The sequence below is a fragment of the Mixophyes fleayi genome, chromosome 6 (genome assembly GCF_038048845.1).
Source record: "Mixophyes fleayi isolate aMixFle1 chromosome 6, aMixFle1.hap1, whole genome shotgun sequence".
In the NCBI taxonomy this organism is placed as follows: Eukaryota; Metazoa; Chordata; class Amphibia; order Anura; family Limnodynastidae; genus Mixophyes; species Mixophyes fleayi.
The window spans coordinates 137,548,294-137,564,902 of NC_134407.1; the positions used below are offsets into that span (position 1 = coordinate 137,548,294).

At 39.6% G+C, this 16,609-nt stretch overlaps 1 protein-coding gene across 3 annotated transcripts in view; it reads right to left on the minus strand.

Annotated features, from left to right (window-relative positions):
- The window catches only part of BMP7 (bone morphogenetic protein 7), a 97,383-nt gene extending 81,180 nt beyond the window's left edge, over positions 1 to 16,203 (minus strand). For 2 of the 3 annotated variants that reach the window (XM_075176487.1, XM_075176486.1), the window contains exon 1: positions 15,421 to 16,203. In XM_075176487.1, coding sequence (XP_075032588.1) covers positions 15,421 to 15,817 — 397 coding nt within the window. In that variant the 5' untranslated portion in view covers positions 15,818 to 16,203. The remainder of the gene's footprint in view (positions 1 to 15,420) is intronic. The other variant, XM_075176485.1, reaches the window with a different exon arrangement.
- Positions 16,204 to 16,609: the final 406 nt, after the last annotated feature.

Consider the following 16,609-nt stretch of genomic DNA (forward strand, 5'->3'; position numbering starts at 1 on the left):
AAGAGGAAACTGAAGATCCACTAGGGGAGACATACTTTTGTAAGCAGGAGGATCAATAAAAAGCTACAAACGCCATGATTGCGGCTTCTTACTGGTCCCCACGATCAAACATCCCTCCACAGTTTCACATAGCCCCTGGCTTGCGACCCACAGACTCCCAGAAAAAAAACTGCTGTATCTAGCTTCCTCTGGAGGTCAGTTGAGTGGTACCTTGAGTAGGGCAATTTCTTTTTACCCTACCGGTAGTGCATCTTTAAATGGTCCCTATTGACTACACTTGAGAACCTTTAGCCTTTATTCAGTTGACTAGCACAATGGGATAAAGCATACCATGGATTGATTATACAGAATGCCTGGATACATTTATAAATGTCTGTGCGTTGGAGATCGGTCTCAACATGCAGGAGGCATCTGATTGGATTGCTAGCTAATAAGGCGCCACTGTCATGCTGAGACATCCAACGCTATTTCAAAGTGTTACAGATGTCTAGAGAATAGGAACTTTAGTATGCTCTACATCAATGGCAGAGTCTATGGAATATGGCCACTCAGAGTTCCAAAATGCCCAGACAGCTAGAACTTGCCAAAACCTGATCTAGCATATGTTTGATAATCCTTAAATATCATGTTAAGGCAGAGATAGGCAACATAAGGCTCTCTAGCTATGGTAGAACTACAAGTACCAGCAAGCCACAGGCTTACAGTTGATGCTGGCACATGATGTTCCACTGCAGTTTCCAAATCACAGGTCCTCTATGTCTAATTTAAGTGGTATATAACTGTAATTCCTTTAAATTCAGCTAATCTCTATAATAAAAGTAGACTTGACATCTTTGCTATTCATTAAAACCACTTACACATATATTTCCAGTGACGAAACCCATTTAAATGGAGCAGGTCACTTAACAGGACCAGGATGTCCATACACACACTATAAAGTACTCCAGTTAATGGCATCAGTCCTGATAAAGTTAAAATTTTACTATCCATATTTGTACTACATGTTGAAAAAACCATTGGAGCTAGCAAAAATAAACTGTGACAGGATGAACCGCCTATGCCACTCTGTCTGCTGTTGCTGGGAACCAGCTGGGTTTACTTTGCCAACATTTCCTTTTGTTATGCCCCTTTGCGCCCTCTTGTCGCAGTAGGAGGGACTTACAAAGGCTGCCACCACTGGACTCCTTACCCGCATCCAGTACCGGGTTTCTTCTGGGTAACTGACGCTGCTAGCGTATCTCATTGCTGGTGTACCTGGGCTGGTACTCCTGACCTCTCACTATGGATCAGGGAAGCTGTGGTTGGATCCTCCCGGCCTATCACACTGATCAGGGCTGCATGGGTAGCAGTCAGAGCGGTGGTACCGGAAAGCTTGGGTCCAAACCTCAGAAACAGCCGGAGAATGGATTAGATTTTGGATCTAATCTGCAGGTCACAGTAATACAGCAATATAAAAGATGTTTACAAGCAGGTCTTTGAAGCAAGATGTTTATTTGCTCTCATACTGGTTAAGGGTACCAGTGATCAGGTCAGATGTTGAAATCAGAAGAACAAGTTTCCAATACAAGCTAGTGCCTTTTATACAGTTCAGACACAGGCTATTTTTAGCATCAGGATATAACCTGATTACACAAACATGCATTTACATGCATTGCAAAGCCAATAATATTTAAACTTAGCTATGAAATTCTTAAAATCCTTGCGGTGGTAAAAGGTAACCAATTGCTGAAGAATACTCGTGAATTCTTTAAAGATTGGCAGAAATTTTGTAGGCGACCGTTATACAAACTGGAGGAACAGTCTATAGTTTGATAAAACCAATAATAACTTTTCAAGCCAACTTTTTTCAAGTGTAACACTGCGCATCATTCCACGAATATCTAAGTATCCCTACTGCTATGGGATGCTTCACTGTTTCAGGGACTGTAACATTTGTCATAACAGAGGGCAAAATGGCCAGAGCAAAATAAACAAATCTTGGGGCACAGTCTGCAAGTGGATGATTTCAATGGACAATGACCCAAAGTGGGGAGCAAAACATTATTGTGGCTTGAATGTAGAAAAAACCTCAATGTCCTGGAAAATCTCAGTCAAAGCCAAGACCTTAATCCTCTTCAGAATCTGTGTAACGATCTGAAAATCCATCAGCAAGAACAGTCCCAATTCAATCTGATGGAACTTTAGCAACAGTGTAAAGAAGAATGGTGACAATTGCAGTGTCAGGATGTGCAAAGCTAGAAGAGACCCAAATACACTCATAGCTGTAACTGCAGCCAGGGGCAGATTGGTTAGGTTGGGGCGCCGGGCGTACAGGGAAGCCATCTAAAACACTGGTGGTCAGTGGGTGGCAGCAACAGGCAGCCAATCACTAGGCTGCCTGTTGCTGTATGGGCTCCCACACTCCTGTGCGGCAGACAGAAAATAAGACTTCACTTCCTGCCTGCCTGATGTGGGGAACGACACCGGCCAGAGCAGCGGAATGTAAGTTAGTGGGGGAGAGGGGGAGGGTGCCTATACAAATCTATACTATACTAAGGGGGGGCTGCCTATACTATACTAAGAGGGACTGCCTATACTATACTAAGGGCTGCCTATACTATTCTATACTAAGGGGGGCTGCCTATACTATACTATGGGGGGTCTGCCTATACTATACTATGGGGGACTGCCTATACTATACTATAGGAAGGGGGAGCTGCCTATACTATACTATACTAAGGGGGGCTGCCTATACTATAGCAAGGGGGGCTGCCTATACTATACTATAGGAAGCGGGGTCTGCCTATACTATAGGATGGGGGGTCTGCCTATACTATAGGAAGGGGGGCTGCCTATACTATAGGAAGGGGGGCTGCCTATACTATCGGAAAGGAGGGCTGCTTATACTATAGGAAGGGGGGCTGCCTATACTATAGGAAGGGGGGCTGCCTATACTATAGGAATGGGGTGACTGCCTATATACTATACTATAGGAAGGTGGAGGGACTCCCTATACTAAACTATAGGAAGGTGGGGGGGGCTACCTAGACTAAAGTATAGGGAGTGTGAAGGACAGGGGGGCTACTATAATTTGTGAAGGAAAAGGGGGGTATGTTGCTATAATGTGTGATATGAGGGAAGGGAGGGGGGCTGTCTTAATAACACATCGGTGGGAAGTAGGCTATTATTTTAATGGTGGCGTTTCGGTGGGGACTGATTATTTAATGTTTGCTATTTTATTTGTGGGGTGATGGTGGGGCAATTTCATTTATCTGTGGGCTATTTCATTAAATAGTGGGGCCTATTAAATTAAGATGGGGTGGCGGGACCTTGAGTTTGGAGAGGAGAGTTATTTACTAGATGTGAATATAAATTATTTAATGTCGGGGATGGTTGTGGGAAATGGTAATATTAAACGTAAATGCTATTACTTTTTTGCTGGGGTTGATTGGAGGGAAGTAGGTCTTCTTATTAAATGTGTATACTATTAATTTATTGTCAGGGCTGGTTGGAGTGAAATAGATCTATTTATCAAATGTGAGTACTATTATTTTAATGTTGGGGCTGGAGGGAGGCCTAATTATTAAACATGGGTGCTATTGATTTAATGCTGGGGCTAGTTGGCGTTTTCTAAAATTTCATGTACCCATTATTTTTTCCAAATAGGGCCACCAGCATTCCAGGATCCAGACAAGCAGCAACTGATCTAAAGACACCAGCAGCCACAGATGGTGAAAGTGATAAGAACAGGTAGGAGGGAGGAGGACAGTCTATCAGTCCCGAATTTGAGTGACTGTCAAGGACATTTGAGAGGTATGTCCCACTTCACAGTGTACTGCTTGTGACGGCAGAGCAGCGTGTATCTAACAATAGTGCACACAGTTATGCCTGTGTATTTGTCAAATATGTATCTAAAATGATAACCCCTCTGTCTTAAGTGCCACGGCTCCCCAGAGCCTTATTCCAGCTCTGGTGATACTTTAGTGGTTCTTGCATTGATTCCATTGCCTCCTTCTACCTTGGACTGGTCCCATTTTCAGATCACTATGCCAGCCACCCTTGCACTTATCACCAGCAAAAACTTGAAATAGCTCTCCCCTTTACTTATGCCATTGTCTGTCAACCCTCCCTGCATTGTTAATTCAAACCACTCCCAATCACAGGGCACATTTAGGGCTCATACACAATTATTACAAAAGAAGTAATTTCTTGTAGATGCTATTTCACCTTTGTGATTATTGCACCTGGACAGCCATTTATTATAAAGATTATTATTAATGCATTTTTGAAACACACGGTACACATATTTATATATTATATATAGAGAGATTTAACAGGTAGTTTGCATTTCATGATGTCAAGGAAACACAGTGCGGTGAGGTGCTCATATGCTGCTCTGGCAGACTGATCAAATACGATCTATGCTGCATCTGGCAGACTGATCAAATACGATTGTGCCAACATGTTTCGTAATAGTTAAACTTATTAAACAAAGTCAGGTATATTTCTATGAAGGGGATTTTGGAAGGATGTGTTAGTAGGCAACTAAACAAGTTAGAGCACAGAGGCATAAACCAGTCACATATAATGTAAAAGGATTCATGTAATTTTATAGTACAGGACTGGCAGCTTTTGCCCTGCATTGCTTTAGAGATGACCCAGTGTGTAATGTCATCACATCTAGGTTTTCCTAAATGTTACTACAACCACCTTCCAGATGTTCTAAATTCTGCCTACTTTTGTGTTGGCCCCACCTACAGTTATTTTGGTTCCACCCATATGAGGACACTTCAATAATATTTTCCAGGGCCACTTTAAGTTCCCAATCCGCCCCTGACTGCAGCTAAAGGTGCTTCTACCAAGAATTAATTACTCCAAGAGGAGGGATGGAAAAGGGGTAGGATAAATGAATACTTATGTAATCATTCATTATATTTTTAAGAGCTTTAGTTTTTTTTATATGACATTATACTGTATGTTGTGTTTAGTGGTACGAATCTCTAAAATAAAAACTAAAAATAATGAAAAAAAACACAAAAAACAAAACCCCATTTAATTAAATTATCTAAGAAAATAAAATGCCAATGAGGTGAATACTTTTCATATCCACTGTACATAAAACACCATTAAATATATGCATAGCTATATACCGTATTTTATATGTGGGGTATGCACTGAACCAGACTCCTTTGTAACCACATAAATGGCTATTACAAAAAACAGAAACTAAACAATGGATGGCTCTTGCTACTTGCAAATCATTATATAGTGTATATTATTATATATTGATAAAACTATCTTATTTATAAACAAATAACTTTTAGGAAATAAATAATAGTATTAGGAAATACACATTGATTTTACATTAAATTTGAAACTTAATGTACACACCATTCTTAATATTGTATATTTTAATATATATTACTTTATTATTTAATTTATATTTTATATTTAAAGACTTTATCAAAAAATACGCATTATAAACATATAAAACTTACAATATCAACCAAGTAAATTCACATTGTATTCATCTGCTTTAAGATTGAGCAGATGATCCATACCTGAACTTAACACTGCAACAAAATTCATCCAATGGTCTTCTGATCTTGAATCAATTGTATTCTTACAAAGGATAGATAGGTAGATAGATAGATAGATAGATAGATAGATAGATAGATAGATAGATAGATAGATAGATAGATAGATATTTTTTATTTTATTTTAAATATTCAGTATAACATTTCACTGCATATGAATAGCAGATGCTATACAGCTTTGTTGGCAAAACTAAAATTAAATACCACAGACTACAAGAACATAATGTTCCTAGTGACTAAATTACCATAGACAATATACTATAGATTTCAATAGAACAGTGTCCCTAGTGACTAAAGGGTTTATTTATCAAAGGGAGATATGGCCTAAATCTCATGTTTTTGCAGGATGCTGGTGGTAGCCGTCCTCGTGGGCCTCCTATGATGCTTCACTATTCAATGCATGGGGAAGACAGCGATGGTACAAGTACCACTACTATCCTCAAATTTCCAATTGCTATTTTTCTATTTGTTTAATTTATTTTTTAACATGAATAATATTATAGAATGTGGAACTAAAAGCCAAAGTCTGGGATTCCAGTTCCAGTGCGCATGCTGAGCCAGCATGGCGACTGTCGCATGCATAGTAGATCCCAGGATTGGTTTGGCAAGAGGTAAGACTCCTCTTACCACTGCCAGCCATTATCACTAAAAAGCTGAGCATCGCTCAGCTGCCCTAGTGAAATTTTCTTTATATATTGTCTAACAAAAATTATTAATATAGGGGTACTATCAACTTCAATAGAATAGTGCTCCAAGTGGCCAATTTACCATAGATTGTATACCATATACAATAAAACAATGCCTCTAGTGGCAAAATTACCATATTATTATTATTGTCTGCTTATATAGCGCCACCATATTATGCATTGCTTTATAGAGATATATATTTAATCATTCATATTAATACCAGCTCGTCTATTACTATAGACAATAATATAGACTCCCAAGAGCACAGTGTCCATAGTAGCTAAATTACCATAGACAATATATCAGAGTCCAAAAGCACAGTGCCCATAGTAGCTAATTAGAATAGACAAGATACAGGGATAGATTTAAGGTAGCATGGTGGCTTAGTGGTTAGCACATCTGCCTCACAGCGCTGGGTTATGAGTTAAATTCCCGACTACTAGCCTTATTTGTGTGGAGTGTGTATGCTCTCCCCATGTTTGCGTGGGTTTCCTCCCACACTCCAAAAACACACTAGTAGGTTAATTGGCTATTAAAATGGACTCTAGTCTCTCTGTCTGTCTGTTACAGAATTTAGACTGTAAACTCCAATGGAGCAGGGACTGATGTGAGTTCTCTGTACAGCGCTAAAGAATTAGTGGCGCTATATAAATAGCCGATGATGATGATTTACTAAAAAAAATCTAAAAAGAAAAGTGGAAGTGTTGCCCACAGCAATCAATCAGATTCTATCTATAGATTACCTAATACATTGTAGAAAATGATAGAATCTGATTGCTTGGTATGGGTAACACCTCCACTTTTCTTTTTGTTAGAAGTTTTAGTAAAGCTACCTCGCAGACCCTAATAGAACGATTTCCCTAGTGGGCAAATTATCCTTGGCTAATATACCATAGACTCCAACAGTGCTTGTAGTGGGCAAATTACTGTGAACAATATACCATATATTCCCTAAAACGGCATCACTTTGTCAAAATTACCATGAACAATATATTACAAAAGCTGATAGAACAGTGCCCCTAGTGGTGAAATGTTTAATTGTTTTTTTGTTTTTTAATATATGTTCATTTAAAGAAAAAAAAGTCTCTGTAACAACCATAGTTATATAGTCACCTTTGTGTCATGCAGAGCTGCTGGCTCCTGGGTAAAGACAAGACATGTTAGAACAAATCACAACAGACGTCCTGCTTTCTTTGCTCAAACAGAAGAGCCTGATGTAATCCATAGATTACATCCTCTGTCATTCTCTAACTATCAGCCCAATAGAACTAAATAAACCTCCTGTTATTCAGAGGACATGTCATTGTGCTCTGCTGATCCCTGGGATCAGGAGTTGTATTGTTATGTGGCTGTAAAGTACAATCAATGTAATATGGGATTTACAGTAACAAACTGTCTAGCAGGAATGTGTGACAGCTCCAGAGGATGACTGGCACCAGGGGGCAGAGTATGGATATTATCTGTGCAATAACTTATTAGCCTCTTCCAACATAGCACAATACCCTACAAAAATACAGAACAAGAATATTATATTTGTCTCCTGATGTCAATATCAACTGCAGCATCAGCCTATTTTCCAGCCAGCTTCCCTTTTCTCCTCCTGGCAATCACCTAAACTGCAGCATATGCTCATACTTGTTCTACTGACAGAAAACTTCTATTCTCCTCCTGACATCTCAAAACTGTGGCATATGCCCTTTCCACTCTTCACCCCCAACTCAAAACAGCACACACCCACTCACCTCCCTTCCTCCCTCAACACTGCTACACTCATTCTTGTCCTGGCAACAACATGCATCCAAATTTGCTGACATCCTTGACTCACTGTCTTTTGTTCACCACATTCAATCTGTATTCACATCCTTTTATCTGCATGTAAGAAATATCTCCAGAATATGAAAATATCTCAAGAAAGTTTAATTCATGCACTCATTATCTCCTGCATTGATGATTGCAGTTACCTTCTTACTGGTCTTCCCCTAACCTTTTTACCCCAACAGTCTATTTTGAACACAGCAGCAAGAATAATGTTCCTCGCAAAATGTATTTCTACTGTCTGTCAGTCCCTATATAGTTTGCCTATATTTTACTGAATCCAGTATAAAATACTTCTACTAACATAAAAGGCCATAAAAAAAACTGCACTGCACCAACATACATCTCCTCACTTGTTTCAAAATATCCCCCAACTCAACCCCACCGCTCTCCCCGAGATATGTGCCTCTCATTGCTTCCTCCCATTCCTGATTATAGAACTTTTTTTTGCTGCACCACTCTGTGAAATTCCCTCCTTCATACAAGACTTTCCTCTAGACTCCAAACCTGCCCTAAGAACCCACCTCTTCAGGCAAGCTTATCAAATTCCTTTCTAAACCTCCTTAGGCTATTGCACCAGATTAACACCCATCTGCACAGTTCACTCAAGCTTACATTTATTCCCCTTCTATACTCATACAACCCTCTGACCGCCAAGCCAATATTGCTGTGTGTTTGGATCACATAGCCATCTAAGCACTTCTCCCTTACAATCTGAATGGACCAATATGCAGTATGTGGCACTTCCTTTTCCCTATATAAATTGGCTGCTTAAGGATCCTCTTACCTCTTTGTCTGTCTTTTAGTACTCAGTTGTATTATTACTGTTTGTTCACAGCTGTAGAGCAATGTGGAGTAAGCTGGTGCTGTATAAGCAAATGTTAATAAATAAGACGCACACTAAAGCATGCCCCTGCATCCATCATTTATCATTGTCACACTCCTGACTGCGGCAGGCGGCCATTCTCATTCCAGATTGCAGCAGGCGGTCATTCTCATTCCAGACTGCGGCAGGCAGCCATTCTCACTCTAGACTACAGTGGACAGCCGTTCTGTAGCACGGGGCCATTCTGCCTTTACTGCTTTCCTCCTGATTACAGTATGTACATATTCAGAAATTCAAATATCTTCATCTACCTATTCATTTGGGGGTTGGAGATCTGATATATTAAGTAACAGCAGCAGGACTACAATATAACTGTGTGCTTTTACTCCTACTATATCTCAGTCAACCAACCCTTAAAACGAACTGGATGGGACGTATAATTATGTACCAAAATAACCTCCAGTTACATGGAATCACCAATCCAGTCAGAATGAGCTGAGCACTCTCTCGTTCAGTGTGAAAGATTTAGGATGTAGAATCTTCCGATTACCCTTAAATAATGTGTAGCTTAAATTTTTTGTTATTAGTAGGTAGTCACTTAACTTCACTTTAGACCCACTGAAGCTTTAGAGGAAAGAAAAACTATGGAAAATATTATGTTATTAGATATTTAAAATAAATATTTTTATGCCCATTGAATGCTTGTTGTATATATACCAAACTTCCTGAATGTCCCTTTAAGGAGCTTGAAGAGAACCATACAAGGCTTAAAATGATAATATAATAGTAGCCTAAAGTTAGCTAATAGCTAAATAACCATGCAGAAGAGATTTGTAAGTGTTTCTAAATGACTTCTAGATAACTTGTTTTTTGTAGGACATTGTTAAGCGAGAAATCACACAGTGGATGTGGCCTAATTCCTTGAGTACATAAAGGCAAAGAGATCATAGAACAGGATTGGCAAAGTACTATTAATAACTAAGCCATCATTTTTAAACCCAAGCCTCTCAAATAGTCAATTCTATTATATTCTGTTTAATTGCAAAATAAAAGCACAAAGGTTCACTCTATTCAATACAGCGACAGGGTCCAGTCCATCCCAGCCCACACTGGGACAGGGTCCAGTGCATCCCAGCCCGCACTGGGACAGGGTCCGGTCCATCCCAGCCCGCACTGGGACAGGGTCCGGTCCATCCCAGCCCGCACTGGGACAGGGTCCGATCCACCCCAGCCCGCAATGGGACAGGGTCCGATCCATCCCAGCCCGCACTGTGACAGGGTCCAGTCCATCCCAGCCCGCAATGGGACAGGGTCCGATCCATCCCAGCCCGCACTGGGACAGGGTCCGGTCCATCCCAGCCCGCACTGGGACAGGGTCCGGTCCATCCCAGCCCGCACTGGGACAGGGTCCGGTCCATGCCAGCCCGCACTGGGACAGGGTCCGATCCATCCGAGCCCGCACTGGGACAGGGTCCGGTCCATCCCAGCCCGTACTGGGACAGGTATATTAGACCTGTAATATAGTTCTTTTTTTGGCAGAGGAAGGAAACACTTACTGTCATCCATCGCTGGGAGGCTCCTGTCACATTGCTAATTAACCTCTTTACTGCTGCTCACAGCAGCAATTCTCAGGCTGCTCTGCAGACTAGTTACATGGAACAATTTACTCAGGAACACTTTCTAGGATAAGTCTTCAAGGCTGTCTCATATTTAGCTGAATATTTGGAACAGCTTTTCAGAAGAAGTGGTTGTAGACAGAAGCCGTAACTACCAATATACCTTTAATGAGTCTAAATTTTGGGACTGATAGGGCAGTCATTAAACACAAGTAGATAGCGTTCATTTGCTATACCGATTCTCTAACATGTCTAAAAAATAATTTGAATCATTCTCGGGCATGCAGATCTTTATCGGTTGACACCGACATCAGGCTAATATGCAGAGATTTACATGAGAACATGGTAAACTTTATCCAAAATGTTGTATTTCCTCATTTACCAAGCACTCGTTTACTTAGGTACCAATAATGTATCACCATTCTATAGAGATCTTCACTTTAATTTTCCCTCTTATTTTTTCACTCCACTTCATAGATTACCTACCTTAACATTAGTATCAATCCATACTTACCTTATATCTACAATCAAGCTCAGGCTGCTGGCTAACAGCACATTATAGTATAACTCTTCTTATATTGTACAGTATAGCAAATAATAACCAGTATTGTGTGTCAGGGAAGCAGGAGGAATGTGGGCTCTGCTGTCACAAGCTAGAAGTAGAATACAATTTACAATACATACATTTTCTTAATAAACACTGTGAAAACATCAGGGGGTAAATGTATCAAGCTGCGAGTTTCCGTCGGGTTTGAAAAGTGGAGATGTTAGCAACCAATCAGATTCTAGCTATCATTTATTTAGTACATTCTATAGAATGATATAGAATGATAGATAGAATCTGATTGGTTGCTATAGGCAACACCTCCACTTTTCAAACCCTCCGGAAACTCGCAGCTTGATACATTTACCCCCAGCACTCAACGAATGATTACAAGCAATGACATCATAGTTCACTCTTTACATGTATATTATTACATGAATGTAAAAATATATTCGTATCACGTGTGTATTATATCAAAATAAGGTTCTCTCAAAAGTATATTGGATTAAAGGGAAAATACATTTAAGGTGGAGATGCTTGTAAATAACCCAATTTATTAGTGGGCAGTCCAGAACTGGTTTATTAACAGGATCTTAAAAGTTATAATGACATGTTTTGAGTCCAACCCTGGGTTTAAAAACCCTGATGTACAATATGGTGTTACTCCGTTTACTACATTAAATAACATTGTTTCTAATATTGAAATAAAAATGGATTCATAACCACCAGGTACATTTTCAGTATCCAGTACATTGTAACCTGAGCAAAAAATAATATTTTTATCTGGACAAATGTGTACAAGCAGTGATAGTATGCGTTCTATAAAGGCAGATGCTAGAAGTAATCCTTGGCACTCCGAAAGCTTGAAATAGCTATGAAATTACCCATTAAAATATATTATTTATATATTTTTATTTCAGTTTTCTGTGACTTGAAATCATCTTACAACTGTTTAAATGGATAATATGGTACCAGACGTAACTAAAGTAATCACTGTGCTTGTCCACGCAAGTTTTCGTTTTCTGAATGCAATGCAAGACAACAACCAGGAAAACAGCTCAGCATAGAGACACCTTTATCACTTTGCAATGATACCTGTTCTATCTATATGGACAGCAATAATATGCCATAGACAGTATCTATCATGTGCTCACGACAGCCTCCAAACCCCATGTACGATTGCGATCTGAGAGATAAATGGTTCTTTATTTTCTGGTTTTCACCAGTGGTTCTGACATTGCATTTAGCCTGAACATGCCCTATTGCTGTGAGCTCACAAGAGGTAAAAAAAAAAAAAACAATACTAGGATTTATACCTCCATCTACAATTACAGCGCCTCCACTTGGCACAGAGTGAGAAATGCACAAAAACAAATTATCTGTTAATGTAAGCACGAGTTCATCATCATCATCATCATTTATTTACATAGCACCAACATATTCTGTAGCGCTTTACAATTGGGGACAAACATAGTAAACTAATAAACAAACTGGGTAAGACAGACAAAGAGGTGAGCTTGTACAAAATATTAAGGCTGCATGAGGTGCTTCTGAAATAAATGTTGTAATATATAGGATAAAGCTCCCCCTAGTGTAAATTATAGCAATATTAAGTCAGTAAGGAATTTACTGATCGTATATATATTAGCTCTCCAACTGTTGTAGAACTACAGGTCCCAGCAGGCTATGCCAGCTAGATGATTATTTCTCCACATATAGAGCATCTTTGAAACTGGTTTTCTATCTATAATTCTATCTATAATTTAAAGTAATGATTATTACAACTTCTTGAACACTAACACTATAAAATGCACTGTTAAAAGGAAAACCTGAAATCAAGTTCAACTCAGCTTTGTTATGTCACCATTTCGAAAAAAAAATTATATTTGTTTTACCGGTAAGGGTTACATCAACACTGACTCATCAGCAGACAGAGGTTGAAAAGGAGTGACACCACTGGCAAAGTGCAATTTGGGGAAATTTGAAAATGAAATAATTGCATTAAGAACATTCAGCAGTCAAGAATTTCAGAAACAAATCTACACAACGTAAACAAATGCAAGTTTTTGTCTCCACAAACAAGGACAAATTCAGTGGTTAAAGGTGGTTTGGAACCCCCCTGAAAGGCACTGACTAGCAGTAAGAGCTGCTTGAATTTAAATCCCAAGTTCACTTTGCATCCCAAATACCAAAGCATAGAAACATGGATTATTGACTGCAGAAAAAGACAGATTGGTCCCTCTCATCTGCCCATTTTAGCCTCAGGAGAGACCTGTGTTAATCCCAGGCATATTCACATTTTTGTACTGTTGGTTTTCCCATTACATCTGCTGGGAGTATGTGGCGAGCATCCACTACCCTTTCAGAAATTAGGTAATAAGCTCTTCTGGGCAGGGAAACGAAGCCTAGAAGAAAATTCTACAGCACTGAGTAAAACTGTGTGTGCTATAAATCAAAATGACAAACACTGAGGGCTTATTCACCTTTATGCAGTTATTATCTGATTTATAACCTATTTGGATGCACGAAAAATGCATGGAGAATACAATATATTTATTTCTACATCACTATTCACACCTTCTTATTGACAGTACAGTGTCTTTGCCTTTTGCCAACACACTTGTGTTAAAGCAGGTTTCACCTCCATGCAATTAAATAATATCCTGGCCAATGCATGAAGGACACCTAATTTTTTTTAATGTATCTTCTGTGTCTTTACTTTAAAACATCATTGATGTGAGCAAGCCTTTAAATAGCAATCTAATTCTACAAACCATAATCCGCAACAAGAAAACTGTGAATGAATTTTCAAAACCACTAATCTCTCACCATGGCCAAAACTAAACAACTTGGGTGTTTGGCATCCAGGTTTACTGGCCAGATCTGACATGCAGGGCCATATTTTCCACTGGGCACGATGGGCAGGTGCCCGGAAGCCCCACAGGCAAGGGGGCTCCATAGGCAGGGCTCTTAATTAGAATAAATAATCCTGTACAAAAAAAATCCTGCAAATATATATCATATATATATATATATATATATATATATATATATATATATATATATATATATATCTCTCTCAATCTTTCTCTTTACATATATATATATATATATATATATATATATATATATATATATATATATATATATATATATATATATAGGTAGGGGCCATGGTGCACTGCTTTGGCCGGGGGGCCATAATGTTGTTAAGATGGCCCTGCTGACATGGTACTGTTAGCAATGTTGGACGATGACTGCATACATGCGGTCATCATCCGAGTGGATTTACCATCCATTCTGATTCATATCTGATACATCCCAAGCAAGTATTGATTGAGAAAAGATGGGAAATTAATTGGCTTTCAAAATCATAGCATTTAGGGGCACTTTTAAGATTGTAGTTCAGAAACAACGTAACAGTTTGCCAATCAACTGGCTTCTGTTGCGTTTTATTTAATGTATTTGTTTACTTGTATAAATGTTTGCATATCTTACAATAATACAGTCAAGCTATCCATGTAAAGTTCATTAAGACTTTTTCTATCTGCTGTAAAATGTTACCCTTTATTTTTATTCCCCACACTTGTTTACAATGAGCTATAACACAACACTGTAGTTACACACATGCAAAGTTAGAGGCTGTCCAATGTATCCACTACTCTTTCTGAATACTTCCCAATGACACAATTGCCTTCTAGTTTACCAGCTTGTGCATTTTATGCTACCTGCCTAATGCCTTTTTCTTTAAACAGGAGTCGCCTCTCCAGCATGGAAGGGGTCTGGCAGGCAGCTTGAAGGATGTTATTATGCCGCCTAATGGGACTGTGTCCATTTGCGCTTCATGTTGCAGGGTGAATCACTGAGGGCTGTGCTTTGAACTCTGCTGGGCTCAGAGCTTCCTGCTCCCCTCTCATCCTGTACAGTAATTGTTACTTCAAAGCAGAGCCGAAACCTGTCGGATCATGTACAATCCCAAGAAATTGCTGGGACGGTGCCTCAAGAAGACACATGCACCTGAAACAACGTACCTAGACAGACTACACGCACAACCCTGTGTGTGTTACATGCAGTGATTGGGAGAGGCAGTGTATGGAGAAGAGCTTATAAAATAATTGCTATGCAAGTTTTAAATTGTTATTTAAAAGGTCAACATTGTTTTATGTTGTGGTCTGACCTATTCCCTTAACACAGACATTGCTTTTGTGGCCCAATAACCATTGGTACTGATTAAAAACATCACAATTTAATTCATCCTCAATATTCTCAACCGCTTAGTTCCCAAGTACATTTTGAAAGCAATGCTGTATAGGTCCCTGATCCTTTTAGAAAAAAATAATAGTGGAGGGTACTCACCTAAGTTGACAAAACTCATAACCATATCAGCATCATTGAGAAAGTTGCTGTCCTGTTGACTGGCAAGTGGTGGACCCTGTGTGGTGAAGATTGGCTTGTACGGATAAGAGAACCCTTCAGTCTCCTCTTCTTCTATGGTCATTGCATTATACAAATCCAGCATAAACATTGGAGCGGAGTTCTGTTTTCCATATAAATGGGGTCTTGGTCTGTGCGGCAGACCCAAAATGGACAAGATCTCCCTCTGCATCTCCCTGCGCTCCTGACTCCGCAACCTCCTTTGGATAAAACTGGAGTGGACCTCATTGTCTAAAGTGAAGTCGGCCAGGATGGACCTCAATAACAAATAGCCACACAGGAGCGTGGAACCCGTCTTGTTTTTTAAGAAAACATTCATTTCCCCTGGATTTGTAGGGAAAACTTTATAGCACCTGCACTTCTATCCAGAGGGGAGTTCATAAATAAAATACCATTAAATAAAACTAGTGCATCTACTTCTTTGGAAAAGATGTCCCTTTCTCGGGCACCCTGGTGGCTCTCTGGATATCAGCTGAAGCCTATCATGGCTGAAGAGCTTTGAAGAGTGTGTGAGGACGAAGCGGTGGATAAGTCCTGCGGTTTCTTTTCTGGAGGTTTTGATGTGTCTTTACTCTTTCCCTAGCAAAGTCTAAGTGGTGGTTTGTGAAGGCAGACGGAGCCAGCAGGAGACTGAATGCTATGGGAGGAGCAGGCAGTACGGGAGGAGGGAATCCAAGAAAAGAAAGAAATAAGTTTAGTGCACTGTTGGATCCCATCAGGTTGCTTCTCTGGATGTTTGGAGAACCTTACAAAAAGGGTGGGCCAGTCCTGCTGGTTAATTTAAAGTAAACAGATTAAGGATTGTCTGTGTCTTTTCTGCACTGCTCAGGTCAGCACTACTGCTTGCTAATAGAGGGGGAGTAATTACCACTGCTTTAATCTGCTGTAAGAATGGGAGGCTGACATTAAGAAAGTCTGGAGCACTCAGAATAACTGAGAACTATCAGCGTATGCTGTGCTGTACTAAGAGATAAGGTCCTGTGCTGAAGTGCCTGTAAAAGAAAATAGCAACACAACTGCATGTCAAACTTCAGTCCATTTATTATAGTGTACCAACATAGCAACAGACTTTACATTTCAAGGAATAGGGATTCATTTACAATATTCAAAT